General features: G+C 37.4%; 1 protein-coding gene across 6 annotated transcripts in view; it reads left to right on the top strand.

Annotated features, from left to right (window-relative positions):
• The window catches only part of USP24 (ubiquitin specific peptidase 24), a 146,703-nt gene that overhangs the window by 39,504 nt on the left and 91,810 nt on the right, over positions 1–15,389 (top strand). For 5 of the 6 annotated variants that reach the window (XM_057540403.1, XM_057540390.1, XM_057540399.1 and 2 more), the window contains exons 2-6: positions 2,745–2,910; positions 4,243–4,310; positions 8,073–8,216; positions 8,898–9,020; positions 15,084–15,119. In XM_057540403.1, the coding sequence (XP_057396386.1) occupies positions 2,745–2,910; positions 4,243–4,310; positions 8,073–8,216; positions 8,898–9,020; positions 15,084–15,119 (537 nt within the window). The remainder of the gene's footprint in view (positions 1–2,744; positions 2,911–4,242; positions 4,311–8,072; positions 8,217–8,897; positions 9,021–15,083; positions 15,120–15,389) is intronic. The other variant, XM_057540396.1, reaches the window with a different exon arrangement.

The raw sequence follows: 15,389 nt of genomic DNA, 5'->3' as shown, positions 1-15,389 counted from the left end.
TGTAAATCTCAAATTATTTATATAACCTTTATATAAATTTGAAATTTTTATATAAACTTTATTCAGGTTCTTCAGATGTTAACATTTTATCACATTCTCTTTATTCTTCTTTTTTTCTCTAAATATGAATATCCATGTATGTACAATGTGCATGTGTATGTAAAAGCATGTGTGTGTTTTGTTGTTGTTTTCTCTGAAATGTTTGAGAATAAATTAAAGACATGATATCCCTTTACACTTAAATACTTCAGTGTATATTTCTTACAAATGAGGATATTCTCTTATGTAACCTCAGTAGATTATCCAAATCGGGAAATTAACATTGATCCAGTACTAAAATCCTTTGAAGCCAAGAAGTAAAATTAAACAAATCAAAATTCCTGGTTCAAGATCTAATCCAGGATCCCATGCTGCATTTAGTTGTTATGTCTGTCCAGTCTTCCTCAATCTTTCATGACTTTGACATTTTTGAAGAATACAGGCTAGTTATTTTTTAGGTTGTTCCTCATTTTGGGTTTCCTCATAACTAGAGACGGGCTGCATTTTTGGCAGGACTGTCACAGAAATGATGTTGTGCCCTTTACAGTTCGTCCATTCAGGAGGCACATGATGTTTGTGTCATTACTGATGACGTTAAAGGTCTCCCCCCACCCCCACCCAAGGAAGCTCTTAGCTTTAGGCAGGTTTTGTTTGTCGGCTTCTAAACAGTAGCGATTTATTTCTCGTGGTTCTTGAGGCTGGAAGTCCAAGATCAGGGTACCAGCATGGTTGCATTCTAGTGAGGGTCCTCCTCTGGGTCACAGGCTGCCGTCTTCTTGTTGTGTGGAGAGCAGAGAGGGGATGCAAGCTCTACTGTGACTCTCACAAGGGCAATGATCCCATTCGGAGGCTCTTGGTTTTCATAGTTGCTAGGTACATTTGATGATTTCATACATGATTTGATCTATTAACTTCCTGTAGAAATTAATGGTAGATATTTCATAGTAATGACATATTCCCATCATCCAACTGAATTCTATTTTTATATGCCTTAATTCTACTTTGATCCTAGGTTCATAAATTTAAGCATTTAACAAGTGTACAATTTTGAGACTGTCTTAAAATCTTTACATTTTGATTCTCCTCAGTTCCTTTAAGTAAAGTGGTTTATTTACAGAACTTATTAATTAAAAATATTTCTGAAAGTATTGTGTTTAAAAACTGAATTATCCCCAAACATTATGATTCTAAATTTACTTCATCCACCACCCCTCGCTCTTCACCCCCAATTATATCGTCTTCTACTCCATTTTTAATTTTTATTACCTTCCTGTTTTTTGTCTTATTTTCATCCCAATTTAGCCATGAACCTGAAAAAAAATGTGTTGTATTCCTTTAGATATCATTCATGTGGGGTTGAAAATTGTTTTTCAGTGTGTTTTTAAATCATTTCTGCTTTATATTTATGGTCTTTTCCTTCATTGAGGCTAAAGGTGAATTTTTTTAATGGAACGGTTTTATTTTGTAATGATCAAATTATAGAGTGGATTGTGAAAATGGTTAAGTTTTCAAAGGAGCCAGGTGTTAGGCCATTTGGGAGGAGGGGTTCCGTTTGATTTACTACAGATTATTATAGCGAGAACTGATGGAAAGTTTGGCAGTTACCCCACTGATAGTTGAAACTTTGCATGAATTAGTTTTCTATTTAAAAATATGTTTTAAATACCTACTTTGTGTTAGGCACTAGGTTTTAGAGATACAGAAGTGGTCAGAAACAGTCCTTGTCCTCATGGCTCGCTTGGTCTAGTGGGGGCAAACAGAATAAATCACAAATAAATGTAAAATTATATCTGTGAGTTGTGTTATGAAGGAGAAGTTCAGGATGGTAGGGGTATAAAATAATTAAAGGAATTTGACAGTGTTTAGAAGTTCTGGAAAGGTTTTTCTCTGAAAGAGTTTAGAAGGTTTAAGAGTTAAGTAGGTTAAAGAGGGCAGAAGGATGAGTTCCGGAGTAGCGGCATCCCTGTGGAGATGGACAGAAGTAGATGGATTTGAGAGAAATATAGGAGGTCTGATCACGTAGTCTTAGGGGTGGAGATGGGAGAATAGGGTTTTAAGAATGTGTCCTGCTTTCTGGCTGTGCTGCCAAATGAATGTGGTGCCATTCACTGAGCAGAGAGTTTGAGAAACTCCAGTGTTCGATGGCTAGGAAGGGGAGGATGTACCAGAAGAGGAGACAGAAGGAACTACAGACCCCAGAGGAGAACAGGGAAGCATGTTATCCTGGGAGGTAAGGGGAGGGAATCTAGCGTACCAAGAAGAGGAAGCAGGCAGAAGGTCAGATATTCCTGAAAAGTAAGATAAGGACTGAAACATGTCCACTGGATTGAATGATGCAGCCTTCAGTGTGGTGACCTTAACAATTGCCACTTTGGGAGAGCGTGAGAAAAGGGGCTGTAGGTGGAGGTAGATTTGATATTTATAACAAGAGATTAAGAGAGTTCATTTTTGAAGAATGAGATGAGCTCACCTTCTGAGAGAGTTGGGATGCCACATTGATAAAAGCTGAGGATATTTCAAATAGTCTTGGTGAAAGATGTGATTACGAGAAAGAAATGTGGAATTCACAATCTTGGAATTAATGGCTACCAGTGATTAAGGATCTGCTTTGTGTTAAATTGAAAATTTTTTAAGTAGTCACTAATTATTTGTGTGTGTGTGTGTGTGTGTGTTTTTTTTTTTTAACCATAATCCCTCTTTGTCAGAAGAATGATGAAAACGGAAACTGCTCAGGGGAAGGAATTGAATTCCCTACAACAAATTTATATGAACTGGAAAGCCGCGTTTTGACGGATCACTGGTCCATACCTTACAAGCGGGAAGAGTCACTAGGCAAATGCCTGTTGGCGTCTACCTACCTAGCAAGACTTGGTAAGTTCATACCTCAGGACACAGGAGGAGTTTTCACTTTTTGGTTTTTTTCTCTTGATAGGAGGCCTGGCTTTAATCTCAGCTCCTGTCATTGGCCATCTGTATTAGATCGTTTACTCTCTTAGTCTTTGTTTATCCCCTGTGGAATAAAAGCGTTGAATTAAATCAGCTATTTTCTTCTAGCTCCAATAGAGTGTAAGAGTCTTTAAAATATAATTGAAAAGCCTTATGGAAATTGAAATTAACTTTTCCACAGAAACTTGGAGCACTTTAGATTAAGGCTTAATGCAGTGGCTTTTTTTTTTTTTAAAGAAAAGAAAGTAATGTTTATTTAATATTTTATGCTTATTAAGTTCTTGGCACTGTCTTAAGTGCTTTACAGATATTAAACGAATAGAGTAATAAAATATCACTAGGTTGGAGAATAAGTATCAACATAAGGAAGCATCTATATTATAAATATATTAAAGAGAGAATAATAATTTATTTTTCATATTGAATTCATTTGTAAAATAAGATGAATTGGGCGCGTGTTTTGCAAATGTTTTTTTCTCGTTAAAAGTGCATAGTTTACCATTGTGATTAAATACAAGGCACATCAAAAGGAAATATTTTGACTAGCTTCCATGGTGTGTTTATGACTGGCTTCTCAGCAGCAGCATTTATTGATTGCCTGAGAGGATGCAGGTATTATGCTAAGTGGTAGGACTGAAAAAAGAAAATGTGCTCGACAGTCTCTCCACTGATAAGCAAAATCTGTCATTGAGTTTTTCTTTTAAGTGTATTCCGAAGGATAATTTTACAGTGGATTCATTCATTCATTTAGCAAGTATTTATCATTTACTCTATGCCAGGCACAATTCTGTGCATTTTATTGCACAGAGTTCAGTTTGTTTTGGGGAAGAGAGTGATTTTGGCATTTATTGAGAATATTTGTGTTTTTAAAAGAGATGTTTAGGAAAACAATAATGGCTAAAAAGTAGCTGCTGGTGGTGTTCTATTAGCTATTTAGTCAGATCATTGAAAGTTACTCTGATATGGAAACATAAGTTCAACCATTTCAGTTCTAATTAGTATTTACTTATTATACTATTAATAAATATATATTAATAATTAATAAATATAAATGGATATATTATGCTATTAATAAATAATACTGTGACTTTCTCATCCTATTCCTTTATCAGAATGTATGTCTTCTGCTTTTAATAATTCTTTAAGAATCAAGGTTTCTATAATAAGTTCCATATGTATGAACTTGGAATGATATATATGATTTCTGCAACTACCTAAAATCTAAATATGGCATATTGTTTCATTTATTTTACAAAGGTCTTTCTGAGTCTGATGAGAATTGTAAAAGATTTATGGATAGGTGTATGCCTGAAGCATTTAAAAAGGTAAGAAAAATGTGCTGTGCTGGTTTTTTTTTCTTTTTTGGTGGGGGTGAAGGTGAACAGGCTTTTTGTTTTAGTTTTAGTTTTTTAATATGTGAGCCCAGTTTATGAATCCTATACAACTGAGGAATGCTCAAAAATGAAAAAAGTAGCCCTGAATATGGGGCTCAGGAATGATTTATTTCTTCTATATTTAATTGTTTGCATGTCTTTGGTCGAATATAGCTTTTACTTCCTTCTATTTAACTGCTAAAGAATAGGTTAAGACTTACACTAGGAAATTAGACATCTTACTAAACTAAGGATTGTGGCACTTAGAAAGATAATATTTATTTATCAAAATATAGGCCATTTTGTACTTAGTATTCTACTGAGACAGAAGCAGACATTTAAACTATAGAAAGTTTAACTGGATTGAGTATTGTATCTGGCAAAATGGCATGTGGATGGCAGCATCTCTGTTGGAGCTAGACTGATATGCTTGCCCCCATTCTGGTCACATCTCTTATATAGCAATTTTTCTTAACAGTGAGAATAGAAGATCACAGGACTTGTGTTTCTGAAAGCAGTCTAACTCAGCATGGTTCCCTTTTCAGGACCTGAGTCCTGAATCCCCCAAGAGCAGGGACGATGTCACAGGCACTGTTGTTTTCCCCAGCATATAGCCAGTGCCTAGTGCAGAGAAAGAGCTCAGTAAATCTTTGTTGAATGAATAAATGAGTCTCCTGCTGTCTCATGCTTCTGGGTTTTGACATCCATTTTTTGCCTCATATGCAAGTAAGTTACTACAACTACAGATGGATGAAGTTTGTATTTATTATAAAACCCAGTAAAATAAACTTCATTTGCAAACTGTTATTCCCATCTGCGTCTTGACAGACAGAATCTCCCTTGATTCAAGGCTGAAGACAGAATAAAATTAATTTTAGGAACAAAAATAGCTTCATCTTTGAAAAAAGGGAGAAATCTTTTAAAATTGTCATTTGAGCAGGGATTATAGAGAATCAAGATTTTTCTTCATTTTGGATGAATTCATCTACCATTTTGTAGTTTTAACTTTTAAGAATTTTGTTAAGAATTATAGTAGCTTTTTAAAAAAATACCAGCACTTTTATAATGTAACATATTGTGACACCTATCATAATGTATGCATAAATTTGCAGAGAAAGAAAATTCAAGTTTATTCAGAGTCATGGAAAAGGGTTTATTCGTGTAAGGAAGGGATCTTTAGGTTGATGATCTTCAGATTCAGAGAGCCCTGGGTCAAGTCAGTCCAGCAGCAAGTTGCATATTTGGAGTATAATACTCTAACTCTGTACAGAGATGCTTCAGAGGACTGTTTTATTTTATGCCCTCAGCTGTTTGTAATAGTATAATAAATGGTCAAGTGGTTGTTGGGGGTTTTTTCCTATAATACTGTGAGCACAAAGGTACCTTGCATTATGTTCAATGTCATTCAATTCTTAACAGTTTAGAGCTATTAAAAAGATTTCTCTAAACTAGAAGGGCTACAGAATTCTGTGTGCCTTTAGACTTGTGTTTCCTGGTATGATGACTCTCTGCCTACCTTCTCTGGGTTTTTCTCACAAGCTGCCCTTTTTTTTTTTTTTTTTTTTTTTAAAAAAGAAGTAAGTACAAATAATAAGCAATTGTGTGAATAAGGTGCACAAAAGGAGCTTTATTGTAATTTCTACTTTCTTCACCTTTCACCTTCAGGCCAGCCTGGATTCTTTTTTTTTTTTTTTGGCTGCGTTGGGTCTTTGTTGCTGCACGTGGGTTTTCTCTAGTTGCAGCGAGCAAGGGCTACTCTTCATTGCGGTGTGCAGGCTTCTCATTACAGTGGCTTCTCCTGTTGTGGAGCACGGGCTCTAGGCACGTGGGCTTCAGTAGTTGTGGCATCCGGGCTCAGTAGTTGTGGCTTGTGGGCTCTAGAGCTCAGGCTCAGTAGTTGTGGCACACGGGCTTAGTTGCTCCGCAGCATGTGGGATCTTCCCAGACCAGGGCTTGAACCTGTGTCCCCTGCGTTGGCAGGCAGATTCCTAACCACTGCACTGCCAGGAAAGTCCCTTGGATTCTTTACTAGTATATTCAGGCAGGGAAAAACATCCAGGTCTGGCCATAGTGCACAGTTATGTTTAAACTTTGTATGCCTCTTCCTCACATGGTGCTGCCTGTCTTGCCCCACCTCATCTGGAAGTTAGATAGAGCTCCATTTTCAAAGTAAAAACTGAACATATGAGATGACAACAGAGGGAGTGGTGCTTAGTCCACATAAATTTTATTGTTGTCACATGAAGCGTCTTAAATCTTAATCTCTATTATCTAATTTTTAAGTATAGGAAGAATATATAGGCAGGCAAAAGAATTCTTGCAAAAAATAGTAGCAAAAAATAGTAACTAATTGCCTTATATAGAATCAGTCTTATGATTATTGTTCATTTGAGCAAATAGTGCAGCTAATTGCTATAGAGAAAGTCTGGAACTGAGGTTTTCCTCTGCAGCTAAAGAAGTTTGGGCTCTTTCAGGGTCTTAACCCTCTTGTTAAGGGGTTCTCAGTGTGGCTAAGGTGAAATTTTTATAGCACAGTATTTTCCCTCTGAAGGGAAATCTTACAAAAACATGAAACCACTGTACCAATTTGCCATTATTTTATTAAGTGGAATCCTTTCATTTTCCCATTCCCTATTTTGGCAGTTGTTCCTGAATTAGGCTTCCCCAAGGACTTAGAAGATCAAAGATTGGGGAAATCCAAAGATGATGATTTTAGATTCTTCTGTGTGCCTTTTCCTTCCTTTTTAACAAACCTAAGCTGCTATCTGAGTATAAGATGCACCATTTTTTATATTTAAGAAAAATAGCTGCAAAGTAAACAATGTTACAGTGCTATTTTAGATTTGCTTAAACTTTTTTTAAAAATTGAATATTTCTTTTATACATACCAGGAAGGAAAATACAAGCAAAATAAATTGACAAGGTATTTCTAAAATTTTTTTCACATTCAGAGCCCTGCTGCCATCTGGTCAACAGGTGGGAAGATGCAGCTCTGTTTCTGAGATATAAATAATATGAAAAGAATGTGCATGTTCAAATCATGAGATTTCTTAGATTCCAGGAATGTTGATTAATAACGACAGCCAAAATATATTAATAATAAAACCTCGCTAATACTTTACATTCGTTAAACCTTTTGATACTTGTAACATCTCTGTGAAGTGGGTAGGAATTATCCCTCTTTTGAGATGAGAGAACTGAGTCTCTGGGAACTCGGGTAAATTTGTTCAAGACCACACAGCTAGAAAATAGTAGTACCGGAACTGATCTCAGGTTCTTTCTTGTTGTTCACCACTTGACCTCCCCTAATAATAATGAAAAGTAGAAAACAAACATTTTCTTTTAAACAAACTGTTTTATTTATTTATTTATTTGGGCACCCTGCGTGGCTTGTGGGATTTTAGTTCCCAGACCAGGGATTGAACCCAGGCCCTCGACAGTGAGAGCGCGGAATCCTAACCACTGAACCACCAGGGAATTCCCCAAACTGTCTTAATATAAGGGAATTAAAGTTCAAAAAAACAAAACTAAGTGTTGCCTGTGAAATAAGTGAATAAGTAGGACTACAGCTATGGGTCTTTTAAAGCAAGTCATCTGCATAAAAATAAGTATTATGGTAGTAATCTCTTCATTAGTCAGGACTGAACTGATAACTGTAGATGTCTTTTCTTTCTTTTCAAGTAAGACTCTAAAGTGCCCTTTATGTTTTTATAGCTGCTGACATCAAGTGCTGTTCACAAGTGGGGTACTGAAATTCATGAAGGGATCTACAACATGTTGATGCTATTAATAGAACTGGCTGCAGAGAGAATAAAACAAGATCCAATTCCCACTGGTCTGCTGGCTGTGCTTACAATGGTACAGTATGTCTAAAATGAAGTACTTTGTGTTTTGCTTTTGTTTAAAATAACTACTACCTTCTGACCTGTAATTAATAATGAGTGATCATGATATTATCATTAAAGATATTAACTTGACTGTTCTTGCTTTTTATTTTAAAAGCAGAACAACCGTTCTGTGTTTTCAGTTTTAAAGAAATACCTTTCTAATTTTAAGCTTTCTCAGCTTTTAGAATGATTAAATAGCTTTCCTTTATGTCTCCCTGATTATTCGAATCACAAATACTGTCACATAGGGTGTTGATGTAGTTTGGTTTCTGGGCTTTTCCCCCGACTAGTAGCAGTAGCTGCACGAAGAAGGGGCGCTCGTGTTTTCCCTCCTAACTTCTGTCTTCACTGCCTTGTTGCCCATCTCTACTTGCGGCAGCCCTAGGACATCTGGAGCATTGGCATCACCGTGCCTGGATCAGACCTCCCGTCCTGCTACCCCCTTTTCTTCCCCCACAGCAAACATTGAACAAAACAGGAGAGCACCACTTTGTTCCTCAGCACTGGCAAAGGAATATGTTTTGTTGGGATACTTGAAAGATTCCATTAATGAGGGAGTCCAAGGCTATATTTTTATCTTCTTTTCTAATGCTAATATGTGTTGCTATAGAAGTAGATCATAATAATGCTCCTCTGTTCTCTTTGAATCTAGGCTTTCAATCCTGATAATGAATACCATTTTAAAAACAGAATGAAAGTGTCTCAAAGGAATTGGGCAGAAGTGTTTGGAGAGGGAAATATGTTTGCTATTTCACCTGTATCTACTTTCCAAAAGGTAAACATAGTTTTGTTTCATCCTTTGATAGATAAATGTATTGAAAAAGATTTTCTCTGCTACAGAAATGACAATTTACATGGAAGGATTAAAACAACCTATGAAAAATGACAAATACTCCATATGGTTCATAAAATTGCTTAACATTTTTTTCAGCTATTGCATATTTTTCCATAGCTTGTTAATTAACATCATGAAGAACTTTAGAGATTTGAAATAATGTTTGGTGAAATGAGAAATGACTGCATGACATGAAAAGTGCCCTATTTATTGAATTACCAGAACCCCAGTTTAATGAGTGTCCCAGTTTTTTAGAGATGTTTGAGAAGCTAGAGCATTTGAAATCATTTGAAACGACTAATTATTCCCAGAAAATAAAATCTAGTAGTTAATCTCATGTATAATTTTCTTTTAAACTCGGTAAGCTTTAAAGCTTTTGTTTTTTTCTAAGCACAGACCAACATCCTCATTTTATATTTAAAGGCGTACGAAGTGCCAATAACATTATACCCACAAGGAGTACATAATTCAGACAATTTGTTGATCAAACACTGTTTGGTTTTTGAGAGACATTTGAAAGAAGTCAATGTAGTAGATAGAAAACTTGTCCATTGATTTATCTAGAAGGCAGGGGTTCAGTTCAGCAATCATTTATTGAACATTTGCTGTGTGTCTGGCATTATTCTAGGTTTTGGAGATATAAATAAATAGTTCCTGCCCTTAGTATAAAGAGTAATAAGACATGGCTTCTAACTTACAGCATAGTGGAGGAAATACGAAAAAAAAAAATCACAGTATAACAAACAATAGGTGCAATTATAATAATAAGTACTATGTATGGAATAAGGGGAAGGAGTTGCCACCTTGGAAGGTCAGGCAATATTCTAGAGAGGAAATGAGAGCTGAGTGGAAAGTACTGTGAGTATATCCTGTGGAATTTAGTCCCCACAACAGCTCTGTGAGTTACGTACTATTTTTACCCCCATTTTGTAGATGAGAAACTGAGGCACACAGAGGTTAAGTACTTGCCCAAGTTCACAAACCTGTTTATAGAGGAGACCTATGCAATCTAGTGCCATAGTCTGCATTCTTTATATACAGTCTTGCCTCCCAAAATACTAAAATCTTATCTTCAGTTACGTTGTGAAGATTAAATGACAAATGTATATAAAAACACTGAACACAGTGGTTCACTTTAGTAAGTACTCAGAAAATGTTCTTTTTCTCCTCCCCCCAATTTACATATACAACAATGGAGACCCAGAAATGTTGTCTCTTAATTTCTTCTCATTACCACAAAAGGAATTATCTCTCCTGCAAAGACCCTAGATCCCCTCTTCTTTCCTCTTGCCTTCTCAAGCATTTTATGCCTTAGCATTTCTATTCTTTCTTTGGTACCCTCAATTTTTTCCCCTTTATCAGATTATTCCCATTGTGTATAACAGAGTCTAGTATTTTCCCATCTTTAAAAATTCTGCCTTGGATACCACTTCCATCTCTAGCTTCAGCATTATTCTCTATCCTCCTTCACAACCAACCAGATGAAAGATTCCATATCCTTCCCTCTCAGTTACTCTTTTAGTGGTTAGTCTAAAATTTTAACTTATTAATTAAACAAAACCTAAATTTCATCAGTCTCTTTACCCTCCTCTGAGGAGTACTTGAAAACCTTAGACTGTTTCGTGTACTCACTCCTCACCTGACTCATTATCCTTTTGTCTTTATTGGGCATTGTCTTAGTCCTCTCCTGTATTGTTTTATCCCCTCAAGTAGGTACAGTCATCATTACCTTATACAGTGTTTTGACTCAGCCCTATTTATATGCTATCTCTTTGTGTACCATTCCTTCTGTATTTCAGACCTTCCATTGGGATGATTTTTCTTCTTCCTGGAGTGCATCCTGTACAGTGTCCTTTCATAAGGGGTCCATTGGGAGCTGAGTCTTTGTTTTTGATGGCTTAAACTTGACTTTATTTCCTATTCCTTGAAGAACATTTTCACTGGGTTTTAAATCCTAGATTGACATACATTTTTCTGTCAGAACGTCAAAGCTATCATTTCAGTGTCTTCTGGCTTTTTTTTTTTAATTTATCTTTGGCTGCTTTGATTCTTTGTTGCTGTGCGTGACTTTCTCTAGTTGCAGCGAGTGGGGGCTACTCTTTGTTGCGGTGCACCGACTTCTCATTGCAGTGGCTTCTCTTGTTGTGGAGCACAGGCTGTAGGTGCGTGGGCTTCAGTAGTTGTGGCTCGCGGGCTCTAGAGCGCAGGCTCAGTAGCTGTGGCCCACGGGCTTAGTTGCTCCACAGCATGAGGGATCTTCCCAGACCAGGGCTTGAGCCCATGTCCCCTGCCTTGGCAGGAGGATTCTTAACCACTGCGCCACCAGGGAAGCCCTGTCCTCTGGCTTTGAGTATTGTTATTGAAAGTTGATTGTTGGTCTGACTGTTGTTCCTTTGTAAGAAGTCTTTCTTTTCTTCATGGCTATTTTATTTCTTTTTGATAGTTGGCAATTTGACTCTCACTGCAGTTAATTGAGGTATTCTTTTTGTTTATTTTGCTTCAGATCATTGAATTTTCGAATCTAAGGATTTATATCTTGTAGAAATTCTGGAAAATTCTCCACCATTACCTTTGTAAATATTGCCTCTTCCCCATTAGTCTCGTTTCCTCTAGGACTTTGATTGGATACATGTTGGACCTTCTCATTCTGTTCTTTTTTTTTTTTAATATTTATTTATTTATTTGGCTGCACTGGGTCTTAATTGCTGCACATGGGATCTTTGTTGCGGCATGCAGGATCTTTAGTTGCGGCATGCGAATTCTTAGTTGAGGCATATGGGACCTAGTTCCCTGACCAGGGATCGAACCTGGGCCCCCTGGGTTGGGAGTGTGGAGCCTTAGCCACTGGACCACCAGGGAAGTCCCTCTCATTCTGTTCTTATGTCCCTTATTCTCTTTCATATTCTCCATCTTTCTGTCTTCTTGTACTGCATTTCTGATAACATTTTTTCAGATCTGTGGTCCAGTTCACTAATTTTTTTTCTATCTGTATCCTATAAGCTATTTAACCTATTCATTAAGTCTTTAATTTCATTTATTATATTTCTCATTTCTATAAATTCTCATTGGTTCTTTTTTGACTCTGCTTATTTTTTATTATCTCATGTTCTTGACTCATATTTTCAATCTCCTCCTTGTTTAATGCTTAACTTATATGTTTAATGCTTAACTTAGAAGCATATGTCTGATATCTAAAAGCTGGTCTGATTCTGCCAGCTTTTACTCAGTTGTTTTGTGTATGTATGTATGTATATAGAAAAACATTTTTATACGTATTTTTTTGTTTTCCTGTGAACTTACGTTTCTTGGAATTTAATCTAAGAAGATTTTTTGAGGCCTGAGTTGAAAGTTCTTTCCTCCAAAAAAGATTTACTTCTTCCAGATGCCTGGGGATACTACGATTTGGGAATAAATTCTCAGCTTAAGGTTTTTCAGACCATAAAGGCAGTGTGAATTGGAGCAGCAAAGCCATGTGAGGGCAATTTTGTGGTTATAAATTCCTGGAGAATTTTTTTCTTCTCACAATCCAGTACCACAGTCAAGGTAGGCAGGCTTCTTTGTTGTTTCCCTTCCACAGTTAAGTTTATTTCAGTTCATCTTACACTCAGGATGTAGCCCTTTGGGTTCTTGATTTATGTGACAAACTCTTCTTAGTCTCTGAGCCCTGTCTTGGCTATGTGTCCTGCCTCTCAGCCACTGTAAGGCTGTGAAAATGGAAGCTAGAGGTCTCCAGAGTTCCACAGATGCCTACAGCATGAAAGCTGGCCTCACAGTTTGCTTACCTCACAGGATTTCTGCTTTCTCTTTTTTTTAAACTTCTGAGCGCTTTGTGTCAACTCAGCTATATATTTTTAAAGTTTCTTTTTTTTAATGTTTTTATCCAGTGGTGTTAGTTATTTTCATCTGGAGAGATGCTTGGGGTAACTAGACTGAACTCTCCATTAACTCTTCAAGGCATTCCATTCTGCCTTCTTTTTCCACCACTCCACTGAAACAGCTGTCGTTAAGACACCAACACCTTCATGTTTCTAGATCCAGGGGAAATGTCTCTTGACCCCGTCAACAGGAAGGGTCACAGTCAGTTTCTCCCTCCTTGAGACTTCCTTCCTACAGTCTCTTGCTTTCTGCCTGCCCCTCAGCCACCTTTCCTTTCTTGACTCCTTCACCTCTACCCAACTTTGATCCAGAGTACTATCTCTAAGAAATACCTTCCATTCTCATGGGTTTAAATGCTATCTTTGTGCTGATGGCCCTCTGCTTTATTATATCTCTGTGGCCCAGACCTCTTCTCTGAGCACAACAGACTTGAAGAGCCAACTGTCTCCTCTTGGTTGCCACACAGACATCTCAAACCGTGCCTAAAACGGAACTTCATTATATCTCCCCAGCCTTCATTCTTCTCCCTTTCAGTAAATGGCATCACCGTCTACCTGCATGCTCAAGCCAAAACATAGGAATCAGCCACGATTCATCCCTTTTTCTTATTCCCCATATCCAGACTGTAAACAGGTCCTTTGATTTAATCTCACATAGATTTTAAGTTGACTTCTCTCTGTTTCCTCTGCCACCATCCTACTCCAAACACCATCATGTCCTACCTAGTTACTGCACTAGTCTTCTCCCTGGTATCTCTAGTTTTCACTCTCTCATTCATCCATTCCATTCCATTTTCCACATAACTGCAAAACATCCCCTTAAAACATAAAATGTATCATTTTCTTGCTTTAAACACCTCTGTTGCTTTCCTTTTAATCACAGTCTACAAATTTCTGCATCATCTGGCTTTTCCTGTCTCTACAGCTTCATCTGTGCCATTCTCGCCTGCACCCCGGCTCCCAGCTGGGAGAGTTGCCTCTCAGTTTTTCAAACAAGGTAGGCTTTTCTGTCTTCCCCCAACAGGACCTTTTCCATTTCAGCCTCTCTGCCTGGACTATTCTTTGAATGGCTAAATCTGTCTCATCCTTCTAGTTCCAGATTAAAGACCACCTCTTCAGAGAGGTTTTCTATGACCACCATTCTGAACAGAGTAGGCTCCTATTTTCATTTGAAGACCTTTTGTTTTTCCTTTTGTGGAATTTAGCACAATCTGAATTATGTGTTGGTTTACTTGTCTTTATTGATCCTGCTAGAATATGAGCTCTGTGAAAGCAGGTACCACATCTCTTCTTAGTCACTGTTCTGTATCCAGCCACTAGAACATTATTCAGCCCCTAGAACAGTGAATGCTTAAGAAAGGAAAGGAGAGAAGAAAAGGAGGAGAAAAGAAGAGCTTACTCTAGGACAGTAATTAATGGTACAGCTGGGACTAAAACTTTAATTTCTTGATTCCTGATTTGCTGCTCTTTAATTTAATTCCTAAAATATAACTCTCTTAGAAAATTTAACTCAAGTTATCTTGTACCTCAGAGAGCTTAAACAGCTGATCTCAGCTACCCAAAACACATAAATGCTTCGTGTTGTAGCAATTCCATCAAAATACAGACTTACTCCTGCAACTGTTTATGTCAAAGAATCACGTTAAGAAACATTTGGGAAAACTTTCAAATATTTTTTTTTTTAATTTATTTATTTATTTATTTATTTATTTATTTATTTTTTTTGGCTGTGCTGGGTCTTCGGTTCGTGCGAGGGCTTTCTCTAGTTGCGGCAAGTGGGGGCCACTCTTCATCGCGGTGCGGGGACCGCTCTTCATCGCGGTGCGCGGGCCTTTCACTATCGCGGCCCCTCCCGTTGCGGGGCACAGGCTCCAGACGCGCAGGCTCAGCAGCTGTGGCTCACGGGCCCAGCTGCTCCGTGGCATGTGGGATCTTCCCAGACCAGGGCTCGAACCCGTGTCTCCTGCATTAGCAGGCAGATTCTCAACCACTGCGCCACCAGGGAAGCCCTCAAATATTTTTTAAATTTTAATTTTTTTCCAACTTTTGATTTAGGATAAAAGAAATGTGAGGGTTAGTAGGGAAGTTTTTGTATTGCTATCTCATTTTCTATTTTCTTTTCTCATAGGAGCCTCATGGATGGGTTGTGGATTTGGTAAATAAGGTATAAAGCTTTTATTAATATGATCATGTTTTCCATTTTCTAATGAGATTTCCTAGAGTTTGGTGTTTAGGTAGATGACAGCTACAGAGAATAATCAGATAGGTTTTACAGTTTCTTCCTCTTTTTTATATGTGCTGTTTTTACAGATAAACCTCAGCTTTAAGGCTTAGCACATCTCCTCTGGTATATCACAGGAGCATTGGAATTATCTTTGTGATGACCCTTAAGACCAGGATTATAGAGCACATTAATAAAGCAGAATGTGAGCCT

Source organism: Balaenoptera acutorostrata, chromosome 1 (assembly GCF_949987535.1).
Source record: "Balaenoptera acutorostrata chromosome 1, mBalAcu1.1, whole genome shotgun sequence".
NCBI lineage: Eukaryota > Metazoa > Chordata > Mammalia > Artiodactyla > Balaenopteridae > Balaenoptera > Balaenoptera acutorostrata.
This window is presented reverse-complemented; position numbering and strand designations above follow the sequence as displayed.